Raw genomic sequence first — 16,368 nt, 5'->3', positions numbered from 1 at the left:
GCAGTTTGTCAAAGCGCGTATAATTCATTGCACGTACATGTACGTAGAAACTACCCCAGGCTGCGGACCCCTTTGGAATCACCCAGCAGCCAAGAACTGGACTCCAGTCCAGTATTTCCGCCCCGCCAACAGCAGCCAACGGGGCGGGCAGAGTCCTGCATCTCACCGATCTCTGGTGGTGCTTGACTTGCGCTTCGCAGAATGGCTCCTGCGTAATACGTGGTAATAGTACACAATTATGAATGACTGCGCTCTGGTACTTTTATCTACGTGAATATAGTACTGTATTGCCTCCTTCTCATTGCTTAAGTGAGTCTCATCAGCGAGCACCTCCTAAATAAAGCCCACTAGACAGCTACCGTGACAGTAGAAAAGTATCTGTTCGTGAATTGGTCTGGTGTTTATCAAACGCTTGCGCGTGATTAGACGATAGCCTCGCAATGGCCGTTATTATGACCGCATCGTAAACCGCCGTAGCATTGCTTGGCTGATTCTTCTGCAGGCCGCGTCCATCGTCGCGAGTGCCGAAGCCTGACTCGCTCATGTCGATGGGTTGCCTCTTTCTGCGCTCCCCCCACTGGTCGAGAATGGGCGCCCGAACCTTCGATCGGGTGCTAAAACTCAAAATTTGTGCTTGAATTCTTACTGCCTTGCGTACGTACTTGGGCCTGGCCTCGGGCTGACAAGCCAAGGTAAAGGGACCTGTGCCATTCTTCCTTTCACAGTCAAAAGTTCCGGGCAGCTGTATTTGTAACTGTACGGAGTAATTAGACTGTAGGAAGACATGTCCGATGCAAAACGTCTGACGATCAACCCGTCAGCGGAGTGATAACTTCACTTTTAGCGGGCCCCAGCCAGCATTTCAGCACTGTGCTAATTTAGAGGCGCGAGGAGAGAACCTCAGCCCTAGACTGCCAAATCAGCCATGCAGGATTATTCACCGTCGCGCTGGCTGTCACGAGGGAGTGGAAAGCTACAACACCGTCACCGTATTTCACGTCGCTTGACGGCTGCGAGTAAGCGACAAGCTGAATATTTGGATTCTGGGCTTTTGGTCGATGCCAACAGGTGCACTGTCGGCAGTTTGCTGAGAGCGACTGGAGGCCTGGGCAGCTGAGGTTGACGTGGACGCGGGACAGTTAGCGACTGCAGCGAGTGATGTTAGTGCAAAAGACAGAGGTACTTTTGCTTGTGCAGGCCTGGACGGCCCTCTCATCGGACCCAGGCGTCACAAGGGCGCCTGAGGCCTCACGGTCGTGCGCGTTTGGCGCCGGCGCCTCCTCCAACTAGCGGGTCTCGTTGTACTGCCGACTTTTGCTCTAGCAATCTGCATGCAATCGGACTGGATTTCCTCTCTCCGTCTCTCACTCTCTCTCCCAGTCCCCCCCAGCGGCGCCCGCGTCCACCAGCACATCCTAGACCTGTATCTTTCTTTCCTCCCCTACTTGATCGATGGCCGCCGACTCGCCCTAGCGATACGAAGACGATCAGACCAGCACTGCGTGGAATTGAACGACGACGAATGCTTGCCGACAGGCCATTCATGGCATAGATTGCCATTTTGCCATCTCCTCAAGGCAATTGGGAGACTTCCGTTTCGCAGAAAAAGACTTGAGACGGGAGTCGGGCAATGGGATTCTGCTGCTGGCGCCACTGGGAACTCGACGACTTGAGCCCGACGAACGCTTGGATCGCCTACCAAAATCCAACCAAGATCTAGCCTGATCAATATCTGGTCGCCTCGCCGATTCCCTCCTCCACCGCGCTACAAGCCAATCACTCACGGCCGAATCTCGACGTCCTACCTACCTGCGTACACAGCGGTCACCATGGTGAGCCCCGCCCTGGCGCATGCGACGCCGCGAGCCTCTGCGTGCCATCCCAGCCTCACCGAAAGGGTGCACGCATCCCTGAACAAGCAATGCTAACTATGCCAGGCCGGCTTGTCGCAAGACATGTCGGAAGACGACGGTGGTCTTCCGTCTCACGACTGGACGACTCACGGCGGCGGCGCGTCTCCGGGCGCTAGTGACTCCGAGCAGGATCCTGCTGACCCAAGCGCGCCCTCACAACCGATACAGAAACGGCGTCGAGTTACTCGCGCTTGCGACGAGTGTCGTCGCAAGAAGATCAAATGCGACGGCAAACAACCATGCACACATTGCTCAGTGTACAGCTACGGTATGTCATCGCGACTTGCGTTTGCCGCTCCCCTCTTTTGGACTGACAGGATCCTGTAGAATGCACTTATGATAAGCCCTCCAATCGAAGACGGAATCCTGCGCCGCAATACATAGAAGCCCTCGAGGGCCGACTACAGCGCGCTGAAACCCTCCTCCGCAAATTTATGCCTGATGTAGATCTCGCAGACCCCAACCTCGACCCTGCCGTTCAGCAAGAATTCCACAATCGCGAGCAAACACGCGCACGAGTCGCGAGACAGCATGGGGGACCTTCCAATGTGCCTCCGCCATCCAGCTCGGATTCAAACGACGCGCAGATTGTATCCATGATTGACTCGACTGGGCAACTTGACATCGACGACAAAGGCGGTTGGGACTTCCACGGCATCTCATCTGGATCCATGTTCCTGAAACGCATGAAAGAGCATTTCCGTGGCAAGCTTGGGCCGTCGGCAAAATTACCTTTCACCACGAAACCTGAGCGACCTACTGTTGGGTTGGCAAACCTCGATCCACCTACGCCCGTCGGCCAGTCACCGTTCTCATCAGTTTCCAACTACGCCGAGCTCCCATCCAAAGAGGTCACTCGCAACCTCTGCTATTACTCCCTCGGCTGCGCGACCTGCCTGGTCCGTATTGTTCACGTGCCTTCGTTCTACGAGAAACTCGACAAAATTTACGATCGACCTGTCGAATCTCTGAACCAAGAAGAAACGCACTTTCTGGGCCTTGTATACGCTGTCTTGGCTCTCGGTTGCATGTACGAGAGCCTCGATGAACAAAACTCCCACAAGATGAGCGTGAAAGAAGCCATGGATGAAGGGTGAGCCGGTACGAATCCACAGTAAGAAAACGACACTAACTTTTCAAGCATGAAATACTACAAGAGCGCACGAGCATTGATACAAGACATTACGCAATGCCGCGACCTCACTTCGCTTCAAGCGCTGCTTTTCATCATCCTTTTCCTCCAAGCGACTTCGAACATGAGCGCATGCTACACATTTGTAGGCATCGCCCTGCGGTCCGCTCTCCACATGGGCCTTCATCGCCATCTCAAACACGACCAAATAGACACAATCGAAGACGAGACTCGACGGCGCGTGTTCTATGTCATCCGCCAGATGGATATTTACCTCTCCACCCTGTTGGGCTTTCCGCTGATGCTCAACGCCGATGACGTCGACCAGCCATTTCCAACAGAGGTCGACGACAAATTCGTCACGCATAACATGATTCTGCAACCACCTCCCGGTTCATCCTCCTTCTATGTGGCCTTTAACGCACATACGCGTCTCATGGAAATACTAGCCAAAATTACAAAGTATGTGTATCCGATGAAGGGATCAGAATCCAGCATCAAGCGCCAGAAGTCGGCGGCGGCATCCACGTACTCCATCAGCTATTCCAGGATCAAGGAAATCGAAGGCGAACTCCAGCAGTGGTTCGAGAGGCTTCCCGAAACGTGGCGACCGAGCCCTGAAGGCCCCATTGAGGTTGTGAGGGTGCGTCACTTGCTCAGATTCGTCTACGCACACGTGCAGTTGGTCCTGTACCGGCCGTTTCTCCATTACGTGTCGCCACGCCTGAGTCAAGGGACTAAGATTGACGAACTGTCGTACGCCTGCGCTGCTGCTGCGATCAGTGTCTCTCGCAACATCGTCCACATTGGTCTCGAGATCCGCAAGCAGAGGGTCCTCAGTGGGCCTTACTGGTTCATGCTCTACACGGAGTTCTTTGCAGTCCTGTCGCTGGTGTTCTACGCGATAGAGAATCCAGAAAAGCCAGGCTCAGCAGAAGTCCTCGCTGATGCGCAAGCTGGGCGCAAGATGATCGCAGAGCTAGCCGACAAGAGCCTGGCGGCCGAGCGAGTGACGAAATCGCTCCAGGTGCTGTTCGAACAACTACCCGAGAAACTGGACCCCGCGAACCACAAGACCGTGCAAAGCAAGAAGCGTTCAGCACAGAATTCTGGTAAATCAGGACCAATCCCCATGTTCTCGACCGGCCGGCAGTCCAGCGTCTCGTCGCAGCGCACTGGGGACTTGGCGCGTGCTCGTAACGGGGGCAGGACTGCACCGGCCTACAGCACGCCCGCGTCTCGTGGCTCTGGCGATGCTGTGCCCTCCATGTCTGAGCAGCGCTTCCAAGACCCTAGCTTCACTGGCATGCCTGATCTTCTCGCTTTCGACATGTCCTCTCGAGCCACATCTGGCTCCCCCAGCACGGCTTCTAGCTCACAACAGCCGTATGCGATCCAGCAGCAAGGTCAATCATTCAATGGGCGCAACCCTGTCAACAAGCTTGACCACCTCATGTTTCCATCGGAAGATCCCTTTGCCTACCCCAATCAGCCCATGATGGAGCTTGGATACCAGCCTCCGCCCCCCGTGGGTCAGCAGCAAGCGCAAGGATCTCAGTTCTTCATGCCAGGCTCAATGGACGACGTGGATTCCCAGCTCCTGGGACAGCCCCCACCTTACGCGATCCAGCATCCCGAAGGCCAACCAGGCCTGGAGTTCTCGGCGAACATGTTCGATCCGATGTACAACGTTCCGATGAGTGGTCAACAATCACACTCGCAGCCACCTTCGACGTCATCCCAGTCCATACACTCTACCATATCGCAGGGCCGTAGAGTGCATCCGCGACGGCAGGAGAGGCAGATTGATCAGATGTTTGATCAGAATGGCATGCAAGCGGACTGGGGTGGTTTCTTTGGGTCTGGCCGTGGCGTTTTCCAAGGGATGTGAGAGAGCGCGATACCCCGTCCATTTCTTGTTTGGCTCAATTGCTTTTCACTGTTTATTAAGGGCACTGTACGTACTCGACATGATATATGCACGATACACGGCGTTATCTACTAGGGGATCGTGGGATTTTCACCACCGGAAGGCCAGGAGCAAGGGGGGGCTGTAGCAACGGAATCAGTACATTCAGGAGCACGAATTTCTTGGGTACAATGGCATTGCTCGGGTGTTTATACAGATAGGGGCGAACTGCCAGGAAGATGTATGTTCCTGGTTTCTTGGATCTCGGCGCTGTTTGGACAGACGATATGTTCATAGAGAAAGCATAATCTTGCTATGATGATTGCATTCAAAGAACTTGACCTCAATGTGTGGTCGTCTACACGTACTCAGTAGCCCCGTGGCCATGAAACTCTTCTTTCACGTTAATGAGCGCTATCATGACGAATCGGTGTCGATTTAGAGATAAGGCACCCCTGAGGCGACTTGGTTTAGTCCGCCGACGTCGGTGCCGATGACAGTGCTGGACGCACGGTAGTCGCACGGACAAGACTGAGTCGCGGCGAGGTCCAGTCCTTGGTGAGCGAGCACGTGACGTAACTATTGGGAGCTCCAGCCTCCCGCTGTCACGGTGCCGCATACGAGGACACGGGGTCGTCACCTGAGAACGGCCATGTCATGTGTTCAGTGCAACGACGCTACTACGTACATTCAATTGATTGAGGCACCTGCGATTTGTCACTGAGCGTCTACATATTCCCTTGACTTAGCATCGTCCAAATTTGCCATACCAATGCGTGTCATGGAAGGACGTAACATCGACCCGGTCCCTGACCGGGAATTCGATGCGTTGTAAGTACACGATTCATTATCAACAGCGCTTGCTGATGAGAATCATAGGAAGTTAAACGGAGAGCCCGATCTCAAAGAAGAAGCTATACTCAAGCAGAAATACCCAGGTATCGACCAGTGCTGTCCAATATGCCTCCAATGTGGATCCTAACGCGAGATAGCGAGGGCTCATGCTCGCAAAGTCGTAGACGAACTGCGGGCCGGCGGAGCAGACAACGTCGACAAGGGCTTCATCTACTTGCCCGGCGAGGTCACAACTCATTATGAAGACTCGGACATGGGTCCCAGGTTCCGTCAACGCCGCTACTTCTTCTACATGACCGGCGTCGACCTGCCGGACTGCGCAGTGACCTATGACATCGTACGACAGAATCTCATTCTTTGGATCCCCTTTGTCGAGCCAAGGCAGGCAATGTGGTACGGTTCCTTTCCCAGCCCAGGAAAGGCGGCTTCCATGTTCGATGTGGACGACGTGCGCCTGGAGAGAGATCTATGCAAGTACTTGGAGTCTCAATGTGACTCATCCACAACCATCTTTGCGTTGAATCGCAATCAGCAGCCTGACATGACGGACAGTGGCCGGGACCATCCCAGATTCGACACGTCAGCATTACGGCCTGCTATGGACAGGGCGAGAGTCATCAAGGATGAGTACGAGATCGCACTGATTCGCCGCGCGAATGCCATCTCGAGCCGTGCACATCTGGAGGTCATGAAGAACCTACTCAAGATGCGCAACGAGCAAGAGGTCGAAGCTACTTTCAAGGCGCTTTCGATCGCCCAAGGCGCACACAGCCAGGCTTACGACATCATCGCCGGAGCTGGCGCGAACGCAGCGACACTGCACTACGGCGCGAATAACGAGCCTCTGAAGGGCAAGGAACTCATTGTCGTGGATGCGGGTTGCGAGTTCCGATGCTACGCCAGTGACATCACACGCACTCTTCCGATTTCAGGGGAATTCACCGGGAAGAGCAACGTTATCCACAGCATTGTCAGTGAAATGCAGAGGGAAGTCATCGCCTCCATGATCCCTGGTGAGGAATTCGCGTACCTGCACGCGGCGGCTGCGGATATCGCTGTTGATGGGCTGATGGCTGTGGACATCCTTGTGGGTGACAGAGACGAGATCATAGCCAGTCATGTCGTCACTGCTTTCTTTCCTCATGGTCTGGGCCACCACGTCGGGTTAGAATGCCACGACGTGAGCGGCGACGAAAGGCTGCTGTTTGCGTCGTCGTCAAAGAGGACAGAACGCAGTAAACGAGAGATGATTACGCCTATGGAAATGGAAGACATTGTGCAGGGGGGATGGAGAGCACATCAGGTTTTGCGACCGGGCATGATTGTCACCGTCGAGCCTGGCATGTAAGTTGGATTTTTTTTATGCGACGGATTTCATACGTGATACTAAGATGTGGCAGCTACTTCAACCGCGACTACATTGAAGGGTACTTCCTCTGTCGACCTGAGTTCGCGCGGTTCTTTGACAAGGAAGTCTTGGAGGAGTACTACAGCGTTGGCGGTGTACGAATTGAGGATGACATCTTGGTCACCGAGAAAGGTTTCGAGAACCTGACTACGGCACCCAAGGGAGAGGCTATGCTGGACATCATCAACGGCAGAGTCAAATGAACACGGCATGGGATGACAGGCCAAGCATTGCCACATGAGCTGGTGGTTCGCGTTGAGCACACAAGTACAGCAAGCAACCAAGCCGCAGTGTACACGGCATCACAGGGTTTTCAATGTCAATTGCGATTATCAGGGAATGCATCATGCATCAAATCACATAAAATCATACTATGCTACCCAAAATCGAAGGTCCCGTCATGCTCATAGCGACACGCTCGCGTAGTAGTATACACCTCGATATGCAACCCACTCTCCCCTGGCGACAGCATCTACAAGAACTTCTTGGGCGAATTTGCCCTGCGCCTTTTGTATGCCACGTAGGCTGCGACAACCAGCACTTGTGTGCCAATAAAAATCCAGATAAGCTTGCCGTGGCCGGGGACGCTGTCGAGCAGAGTCTGGGAGAGGGTGGCATGGTGGTCATTGAGGAAGCCCTTGACGTTGCGCTCATTGTCGCGCATCTTCTTGCCCAGTTCGTTCCGCAGGCCCCGGATCTCCTTCTCCATGTTGTTGATCTTCTGCTCCATGGCGGCGATCTTGTCAAACTTGCCAAACTCGGCCCTGAAGTCGTTCAACAGGCCCTTCATCTCATTGTGACGCTGCTCGTCAAGCTGGTGGTGGCGCGAGACCGAGCGGTAGACAGATGACAGCTGGTGGTTTGTTGATTGCAGGCGGTTGTGCAGGTCCTGGAATTGCGTTCGGGACGTCTGGAAGATATCAGGATCTTCGTCGAGGGGCCCGTCGTCGAAATCCTCAAGCGGCTCTGTGCCAATATTGTTGTTGTTGTTGTTGTTGTTGTTGTTATTGTTGACGTTGGCATTGGGGTTAGCCTCACGCTTGGGCTGTTGCTGCCGCGTCCTGTAGCTGGACCTGTCACTTGGCGTCGTGCGGTCAGACATGACAACGAGCTTGAAGATCTCAAAGGAGTCTGGGTTGTCGGGCGTGGCCGCCGTGATACCGAACTTGTAGCCCTGAGGGATGCTGACCTTGTCGCTCTCGAAACACAAGCGACCGTCGATCTCAACCTTGAAGATGTCGCGTGACTGCTTCATCTTGACTTGCGAGGGGCGTCCAAGATTGCGGTAGGAATACAGGCAGTGGCCAAAGGCAAGCTCATCGACGCTTGACCGGGCACCGTAGTCGATGGTGCCATCGTTGAGGAACGCACGCAGCATGCCTCCCGAGCCGCCGTGAGCGTCGATGACCAGCGCCAGGCCCTCGAATTTGCCAACAGTGTAGATGCTGCTCTGGCCGACCTGCCTCTCTCCGTCGTTGGCCAACCAGATGTTGAGGTTGCCGCCTCCGCGCTCAGGACCATTGGCACGCAGATCGACGTCAGCCACCCATTCCGTCTCTTGCAATTGTTTCTCGGACCATATCGACGCTCTTTGGTTGCCGGGAGAGACGGGGGTCAGGATGACTTTGTTGGAGAGAACCTGTGGTGGCACGCCGGACCCGGCGATGGCAAAGTTGTCGACCTTGCCTCGGCTGCCAGGAGCGCTCAATCTGTAGATCGTTAGCGACGTCCATTGTTGAGCATGCTCGTGGAACTTACCGGCCCTGGTAACCGAAGCTGAGGTCGCTGACAAGGATCTGCTGAGCAGAGGCAGTGGCCACTGCCAGCAGCGCTGCCACGGTAACACGCATTATGTGTGTTTGTGTGTCTCCAAGTACTTTGGCTTTGCGTGCACGCGCTGTAGCACTGTTGGTGGTGTGTCTCGTCAAGGTGTTCTCGCTGCGGATAGCTTCGTCTCAGTGGTGGTCGGTTCTCGGCGCCAGCGCTTGCAATTGGATATGAAAAATCAGAACAATTCTTGGAATAGACGCGGAATCCACAAATTCGGACGCGAGGCCGTGTGATGATACCAAAAGACTGCTCGCATGAACAAGTGACACGGACTGGAGGTTGCTCTACCGTGAGCCCATCTGGACACGCAGTCATAAGCTATTAATTGAGCGAGCCCCTGCAGCTCCAGTCCTGTGGCGTTGCAGCTCCGTCCTTTGCTTGGCCGTGGCTTGACCACTCGCAGCTCGAGCTGCCCCTGTAATTGGCACCAGGGTGGATCTGCATCAGCCACATCTCCAAAATCTCCAGACTTCTCCACCATCGCGGAGCAGCACTAACGACCAGGGTAATCCAACCTGCGATTTATTGTCAAGCACACGTCTGAGGTGATTTCGTTCCATCACTCTGCGCCGGTCAAAGTACTTGCCAATTACCATGACCGCGCCGCCGCTACTTTTTCTACCATTGTACTCATGAGCAACAACATCATGTCCGAACAGTACCCGACGTTGGCGCAATGCGCGCTTGTCGCGGCCGCCTTCAAGATTCTGCTTTTCCCAGCATAGTGAGCATGCTCCTCGTCCTGCCTCCATCTTCATGTTCTCAAGCTGATCCTTCCTCCACAGTAAATCCACCGACTTCGAAGTGCACCGCAATTGGCTCGCCATTACCAACAGCTTGCCGCTTTCTCAATGGTACTACGAAAAGACGTCGGAATGGACCCTCGATTACCCTCCCTTCTTCGCCTACTTCGAATGGACCTTGTCCCACATCGCGCGACTCGTGGACACGGCCATGGTCCGCATACACAATCTCGACTATGACAGTTGGCAGACGATTTACTTTCAGCGCACCTCAGTCATTGTGACTGAGGTCATGCTTGTCTACGCCCTCCAATTGTTTATGGAAACCTCGCCGCTGCAGTCAAGGAGAGCAGCGCATGTTGTCGCGTTGTCCATCATTCTCTCGCCTGGACTGCTCATCATTGACCACATTCATTTCCAGTACAATGGCTTCATGTATGGGATTTTGGTGTGGTCCTTGGTACTTGCGCGCTGTAAGACCACCCTGCTGTCTAGCGGCCTCATCTTTGCGGCCTTGCTGTGTTTCAAACACATTTACCTATACCTGGCGCCAGCTTACTTTGTGTTTCTACTCCGCACCTATTGCCTGTCGGCCAAGTCCATCTTCCGTCCACGGATCTTCAACTGCATCAAGCTAGGTGGGGGTATCGCGGGCATCTTAGGGGCAGCCTTTGGCCCGTTTGTGTTCACGGAGCAAATGCCACAGATGCTCAGCCGTTTGTTCCCATTCTCGAGGGGCTTGTGCCATGCTTACTGGGCACCAAACGTCTGGGCCATGTACTCGTTCACCGATAGGGTCCTCATCCACCGTTCGTGCTCCGTTCTCCCGAGCTGCCGAGGACTAGGCTGACAAGATCATAGTTGCCCCTCGTTTGGGATTGACACTGAAAGAAGACGCTCTGTCCAGCGTAACGCGCGGACTTGTCGGCGACACAGCGTTTGCTGTGCTTCCCGAGATCACCCCAAGGACGTGTTTAATCCTCACTCTGTTCTTCCAGATCCTGCCCCTTCTGAAGCTCTTTTCGAAACCTACATGGGAGAACTTCATTGGCGCTGTCACTCTTTGCGGATACGCCTCGTTTCTGTTCGGATGGCATGTGCATGAGAAGGCCATCTTGCTGGTGATCATCCCCTTCAGCCTGGTGGCGCTCAGGGATCGACGACACTTCGGCGCGTTCAAGCCGCTGGCTGTCGCGGGTCATGTTTCGCTCTTCCCTTTGCTCTTCACGCCGGCCGAATTTCCCATCAAGACGATATACACCATCTTCTGGCTGGTCTTATTCCTGATGATATTTGAGCGGATGGCGCCAGCGTCGAAAAAGCCGCGTTTCTTCCTTCTGGACCGCTTCAGCACCCTTTATATTGCAGTGAGCATTCCACTCATTGCCTACACTTCTCTCCTGCATCAGATTGTGTTTGGGAAACGCTACGAGTTCCTGCCCCTGATGTTTACCAGCTCTTACGCCGCCATTGGGGTATTTGGGAGCTGGGTGGGTTACATGGTTGTGTATTTCACCGCATAAGGAACAGAGAAAAGGACCTCTTCCAGAACCATCAAATCAAAACATTGCCTTCAAGAGAGTTGTGTGTGCGAATGATTGGAACATGTTGCCCTGGTTTAATACATGGCCTTTGTTTGATGAGTCAGCAGTTTTACCGTCAGGGGAGCAGTGGGTTCCGGCTCACGTGGAGACGGGATGTGATGCATCGCCCACGCCAGGGCGCGTGTCATGAGGCTTTGCTTTCGACACCGAACAGACAGCGAAAGGAACAAGGGTCATGTCGCTGCGAGGTCGAATCGCAATACAAAATACAGTGAAAGCACAAGAATCCAAGCTTAATGCTCAGCTACTCCGTAGGGGGTGTCTTTATTGACTTGAAGATTACCCGATTGGGATACTAGATGTCTAAGTGAACGTTGAACCATAACAACAAGGCAAAGGACACTGTACAATGCACCAAGCTTACGATAGTACACTCAGACGATTCCCAATGAGTACTTTGTTGAAAATGATGCATGCTGACACGTTCCCTGGCCCTCGCGTCTCCAGGACTGTTGACTTCCCATCAAAGACGACAATCAGGAGGCGATTGATATAGGGCGACTACTTGATGGATTTCCTTTTGATTGTATTCACAGGGCCTCTGCCGTGTTCGCTGATGTCCAGCGAGCAGAACGACCCCAAAAAGTGTGGTCAAAACACGAAGTTGGGAGGCAGGACGGCGCGTCAGAGGAGACTGCGGGTGGGAGAGGATAAAATGACCAGGCAAAGCAGCTCCAGCGGGATGACGAGGGAGCTAGCCAAGAAAGTACCTGTACGGCGCTACAGGCTGCGGTTGGCTGTGGAGCCAAGTACCGCGACCTGGAAAGGCCCCAGTATAAACCCGTCAATCCGCTGCAAGCTCATACACCCCGTCCGTCTACCACTCCATATCTCGCCCTCCGTCCTCTTTTTCTCCTTCACCTCCTCCAACTTTGTTCAAACGTCACGCACCAGACACAGCATCGCCTCAGTCGCGCCGACCGCCCCCATCCACCCTGGCTCGCAACCCTGAACGTCCATAGACAACACTAGAAGTACTTGGTCGTCGCCTGGCTTCACTTACACGCTTCCCGCCCCGCGCAGCGCGCCTCACCATTGGACTCAACCGAGCGCGTTCCTGGATCTTGGGTCCGGCAACCCGACTTTGCTGCAGGCCCTCCCGGCCACCACCACGAGACTGCGACGACAATTGACCTCCTCGGCCATCTAGAACGACATTCGCGACCAAGACACCCGATACACGTAACAGCCAAATTGAACTATATGCAAATGGGCAACAACGCTTGATAGATCTTCTTTGGGGTTACGGGTTTGAGAGATTGAGGGTCGCGAAATCGAGGATTCATTCGGTCCTGAGACGGACATCTACAAAGAACAAACGGCCAAGGCTCTCGAAGCTGAGCCTTGCTTTGCTTCAATTTTCGCATCATGGTATTTGCGACAACACTCTTGTATGACGCGCGATGACTTACACGAGATAGGTACTTTTCAAGCGCAAACCCGTGCAGTTTCTGGAGCCAGATTTTGTACCAAACGATGAAACTGAGGTGAGTCGCGCGACGCACTTTTGTCTGTCTTCTGCGCAGTATACTCATGCTCGCGCTGCAGGTCTGGCTGATTCCCCAGACGGGGGAGGTCTTCGTCTCCTATGAGGACTATCTTACTCGGTAAGCCCTGATCTGCGCACTACCGTAATCATTTGCTCATGCTTCACAGGATGGACTTTTATAAACAGGTTGGGCAATCCTTCATTGGTAGTCTCTATCAGAGGAGCTAACATTGCAGCGTCGCTTTGGGGACCAGATCACCGGTCAATCAGGAATGACCTTCTTCGAGGCTTTCAAGAGCGAGGTTCGTTGGCCAAATCATGGAGCGCCAAGTCCAGCTTTACTGACCGCGCAGCTCACTGGGGGTAAGGAGATCGAGGAGAGCTTCCCAGAGCAGCTCAAAGGTCCGGTCCTTCGGAAAGTTCAGTTCCGAACTACCTCGCGGCTGGACACTATGGTGGACGAAATATACGCCGAGTTCAAGTCGGATTACTTTCCTGGCGAGGAAGTCACCGTCGTCGTCGAGAACGGGGAACGACTGCACGGCCTGGTTCGAGACAAGACGAGGATGGGACCGAGGTACATTTCAGAGTTTGAAACCAAAGCACCGACGACGCGGTATATGGTATCGTTGAACGACAGCAAACGCGAAATCAGCGTTTTCGAGGAGGACGTATCAAGGGACCGGGGCGTGTTTACAAAGTCCTTGCTACGATCTTTCATCAAACGCACGACGATTAGGGACTCATGGAATGGGGCACCTTGGCTTGTGAAGCACGACTACGCAAACCGCTTCCGCATAGATACCAGGATCCCACCTCACTTGCGGCTCGAGACGAAGCGTGCGGAGCGCAAGCAGATACAGGCCCAGAAGCGCGCGTCGCATGGGCACGATGCAGACGGGCACGCGATAACCAACGGTGAACCCGCCAGACTCCCTGACCTCAAACCGGGGCACAAGGGGCAGCAAGGCAAACACTCGAATCACCACCCGGTGGTCAAGGAGCCGACGCCACCTCCGCCGCCGCCTCCCATCAAATACCCCATTGAGGATCTTGAGATTGCGCCCAAGCCTGACAGCGAGACACGACCCGAAATGAGATTCATGTGCAAGGAGGCACCACCTGGACAAGGGGAGGGCGTCACGCATGAGCCCGATTGGCGGTCGAGAAAGATTGAGATGCAGTCCGTCGGCGGGCTGCTGGAAACGTGGGACACGCTGAATGTGTACTGCGAGATTTTCAAGCTTGACTCGTTCACGTTTGACGATTTCGTCGAGGCGATGATTGTCGCGTCAGAGGAAGTGCCTGTGCAACTCTTTGACGAGGTTCATTGCGCGGTTCTCAAGATACTCGTGGATTCAGAGCGCGACGGCGGTAAAGTAAGGATCACCCTGCCGGAGATGGACGAGGAGGACAGTGACGAGGAAGAGGAGGAGGAGGAAGAAAGCCAAGCGCCCACACCGGAACCGGAGCCCAAACCGGCCGCGCGGGCGACACGGAGCAGTCTCGCCAAGCTGGAAGCCAAGAAGCTGGCCGCTGAGGCTGCTGCGGCCGAGGAAGAGGAGCAGCAGGCAGAGCTGGCCACGCACCATCGTGCCGAGGAGCTACTCCAAGATTTCGACTGGATTGAGAAATTGCGTGAGCGCGCTTTTGCCAATGGCGGCTGGCAGATGATTGTTGTTGGGCTTTTGTACCAGCTGTCGAAAGACAGCCGGCATGAAGCTGCCTGTGACGAGCTCCTGCTGGAGCTGGTACCGCCTGGCGAGGAGCCGAGCCAGGAGAGCGTCCTGCAGGCATACTCGAACCTCGACGTCAATCTGCGCGTGAGGATCCTGCAAATGATCTGCATGCTGACGATGGAGACGAAGACCGTCCGGGGCTACATGGATGAGTGCAGTGACACGATGACCAAGTATCGGAAGGAAAGGATCGAGTGGCAAAGGCAGAAGAAACAAGCGTAAGTGGACTTGAACAGACAGTGATATGGATGGCCGGCCGACTAACACGGTGCAGCCTCGAGGAGCTGCGGCAACTCAACGAGCAGCGTAAAATCATGTTGCCCGACAACATGCCCCCATCACCGCCGGAGGACCGCGAACAGGAAAATGAAGAAGCAGCCAACCGCGAAGACAGCACGATGATGGACGCCGACGAGACTGTCCGTGACACAGAGAACACGGACGACGAAGTCCCTTCGCGCAAGAAGCGCAGGGGCAAACAGCAAAAGCTTGACGAAGCAAAGCAACGAATGAAGGAGGAGAAGGCCAAGAAAGAAAAGGCTCAGCCCAAGCCCCCGCCCCAGTCCAAGGCATTCATCAAGCTGCTGAAGGAGATTGCGAAGAAGGAAGAACAGGTCAAGGAATGCGAGGAGGAGGTTGGCGTGATCGAGAACGACCTGCGGGAGGCTGACTGCCCTCGCACCCGCGTCCTGGGAAAGGACCGCTTCTGGAATCGATACTACTGGTTTGAGCGTAACGGCATGCCCTACGGTGGGCTACCCACGAGCTCGACGGCGCATGCTGGCTATGCAAATGGCTGCATCTGGATCCAGGGACCTGATGACATTGAGCGGGAAGGGTTCATCGATCTCGAGGGCGAGGGCAAGGAGGAGCACTGGCACAAGTTTGGCCACACGGTCAAGACGCGCAAGGAGAAGGAGGAGGGGAAGACGCGAGTATTTACTGCGCACCAATGGGGCTACATCTCGAAGCCAGACGATGTGGACAAGCTGATCAACTGGCTTGACATTCGCGGCGTGCGCGAGAAGAAGCTCAAGCAAGAGCTCTACAACTTCCGCGACAAGATCGTGCTCGGCATGAAGAACCGCGAGGCGTATCTGGCGGGCCGCGATGAGCAGAACGAGAAGGAAGAGACGAAGCGGAGCAGCTCGCGCATCCGGGAGAAGACGCCCGAGCCACCGAACCACAGGTGTCTCGCGTGGGAGAACTCGCAGGCCCTGGAGGACCTGGGTCATTTGCACAGCGAGCCGCCGCCGAGGCCACGTGCGCGGAAGCAGACGAAGAAACGCGAGGCCATGAGCGACCTTGCGCAGGGGTCTGCGCCAAAGAAGGGCCGCCGTTAGATGCGATGCGACGAGCAATGGTCCTATGGAAGGGAGAGAGGTGAATAGCACTTGACAGCAGAGCGGCTGGGCTGGCATACGCCAACGATGCTGCGTCAGGGGGGCTGCGCATGGGACAGGAGTTTTGACGTTTTTATCAAAGAGAGCATGCGTGCATGGCTGAGCACATTGACTTTGCCTCGTCTAGGCGGTGCTTGGATGGAGCGGGTTGGCGTTGTCTTGGAGGGCCTGACTGCACTGCACAGGTGTACTGCATGCCTGATGGATGCTAGGCAAATTTACAAGGAAGCATTGGTTAATTAACTGCTACGGTCCGTTTAGAAAGCACAAAGTGCACATAGGCTGCGAAGTGCGATGGAGAGAGTTGGAGGTTGGTGGGCCGAGGTACGCGAGCACATGCGGC

At 54.8% G+C, this 16,368-nt stretch overlaps 4 protein-coding genes across 4 annotated transcripts; 3 read left to right on the top strand and 1 right to left on the bottom strand.

Moving 5' to 3' along the window:
- Positions 1-1,345: 1,345 nt before the first annotated feature.
- Positions 1,346-7,557, top strand: F5Z01DRAFT_709796 (uncharacterized protein). Its single transcript, XM_046266471.1, has 9 exons — positions 1,346-1,832; positions 1,938-2,181; positions 2,241-3,006; positions 3,055-4,918; positions 5,051-5,226; positions 5,472-5,529; positions 5,704-5,785; positions 5,947-7,153; positions 7,210-7,557. Exons 1-9 carry the CDS (start codon positions 1,830-1,832, stop codon positions 7,418-7,420), a joined length of 4,611 nt encoding a protein of 1,536 aa, XP_046116729.1. The 5' UTR covers positions 1,346-1,829; the 3' UTR covers positions 7,421-7,557.
- F5Z01DRAFT_709791 (concanavalin A-like lectin/glucanase domain-containing protein) lies at positions 7,558-9,553 on the bottom strand. The gene is made up of 2 exons (XM_046266470.1): positions 8,976-9,553; positions 7,558-8,926 (listed from the first exon to the last, which is right to left on the bottom strand). Exons 1-2 carry the CDS (start codon positions 9,065-9,067, stop codon positions 7,690-7,692), a joined length of 1,329 nt encoding a protein of 442 aa, XP_046116728.1. The 5' UTR covers positions 9,068-9,553; the 3' UTR covers positions 7,558-7,689.
- On the top strand, positions 9,554-11,774 carry F5Z01DRAFT_659490 (glycosyltransferase family 57 protein). The gene is made up of 3 exons (XM_046263776.1): positions 9,554-9,771; positions 9,833-10,599; positions 10,652-11,774. The coding sequence occupies exons 1-3, from the start codon at positions 9,680-9,682 to the stop codon at positions 11,311-11,313; spliced, it is 1,521 nt and encodes a 506-aa protein (XP_046116727.1). The 5' UTR covers positions 9,554-9,679; the 3' UTR covers positions 11,314-11,774.
- A 790-nt stretch (positions 11,775-12,564) lies between these two features.
- On the top strand, positions 12,565-16,098 carry F5Z01DRAFT_186332 (chromatin assembly protein). The gene is made up of 7 exons (XM_046257977.1): positions 12,565-12,765; positions 12,816-12,881; positions 12,943-13,001; positions 13,051-13,069; positions 13,120-13,185; positions 13,237-14,840; positions 14,897-16,098. Exons 1-7 carry the CDS (start codon positions 12,763-12,765, stop codon positions 15,963-15,965), a joined length of 2,886 nt encoding a protein of 961 aa, XP_046116726.1. The 5' UTR covers positions 12,565-12,762; the 3' UTR covers positions 15,966-16,098.
- Positions 16,099-16,368: the final 270 nt, after the last annotated feature.

Source organism: Emericellopsis atlantica (assembly GCF_019669845.1).
Source record: "Emericellopsis atlantica unplaced genomic scaffold F5Z01scaffold_19, whole genome shotgun sequence".
Taxonomy (NCBI): domain Eukaryota; kingdom Fungi; phylum Ascomycota; class Sordariomycetes; order Hypocreales; family Bionectriaceae; genus Emericellopsis; species Emericellopsis atlantica.
This window is presented reverse-complemented; position numbering and strand designations above follow the sequence as displayed.

Excerpts from the sequence above, each read along its gene's own strand:
- F5Z01DRAFT_709791 (XM_046266470.1), bottom strand. The coding sequence starts at position 9,067 with ATGCGTGTTACCGTGGCAGCGCTGCTGGCAGTGGCCACTGCCTCTGCT. Across the intron at positions 8,927-8,975 it reads AGCTTCGGTTACCAGGGCCG|ATTGAGCGCTCCTGGCAGCC; the intron begins GTAAGTTCCACG and ends AACGATCTACAG.
- F5Z01DRAFT_709796 (XM_046266471.1), top strand. Across the intron at positions 2,182-2,240 it reads TTGCTCAGTGTACAGCTACG|AATGCACTTATGATAAGCCC; the intron begins GTATGTCATCGC and ends AGGATCCTGTAG. Across the intron at positions 3,007-3,054 it reads AAAGAAGCCATGGATGAAGG|CATGAAATACTACAAGAGCG; the intron begins GTGAGCCGGTAC and ends TAACTTTTCAAG.
- F5Z01DRAFT_659490 (XM_046263776.1), top strand. The coding sequence starts at position 9,680 with ATGAGCAACAACATCATGTCCGAACAGTACCCGACGTTGGCGCAATGC. Across the intron at positions 9,772-9,832 it reads ATTCTGCTTTTCCCAGCATA|TAAATCCACCGACTTCGAAG; the intron begins GTGAGCATGCTC and ends CTTCCTCCACAG. Across the intron at positions 10,600-10,651 it reads CGATAGGGTCCTCATCCACC|TTGCCCCTCGTTTGGGATTG; the intron begins GTTCGTGCTCCG and ends ACAAGATCATAG.
- F5Z01DRAFT_186332 (XM_046257977.1), top strand. Across the intron at positions 13,186-13,236 it reads TCGAGGCTTTCAAGAGCGAG|CTCACTGGGGGTAAGGAGAT; the intron begins GTTCGTTGGCCA and ends CTGACCGCGCAG. Across the intron at positions 14,841-14,896 it reads CAAAGGCAGAAGAAACAAGC|CCTCGAGGAGCTGCGGCAAC; the intron begins GTAAGTGGACTT and ends AACACGGTGCAG.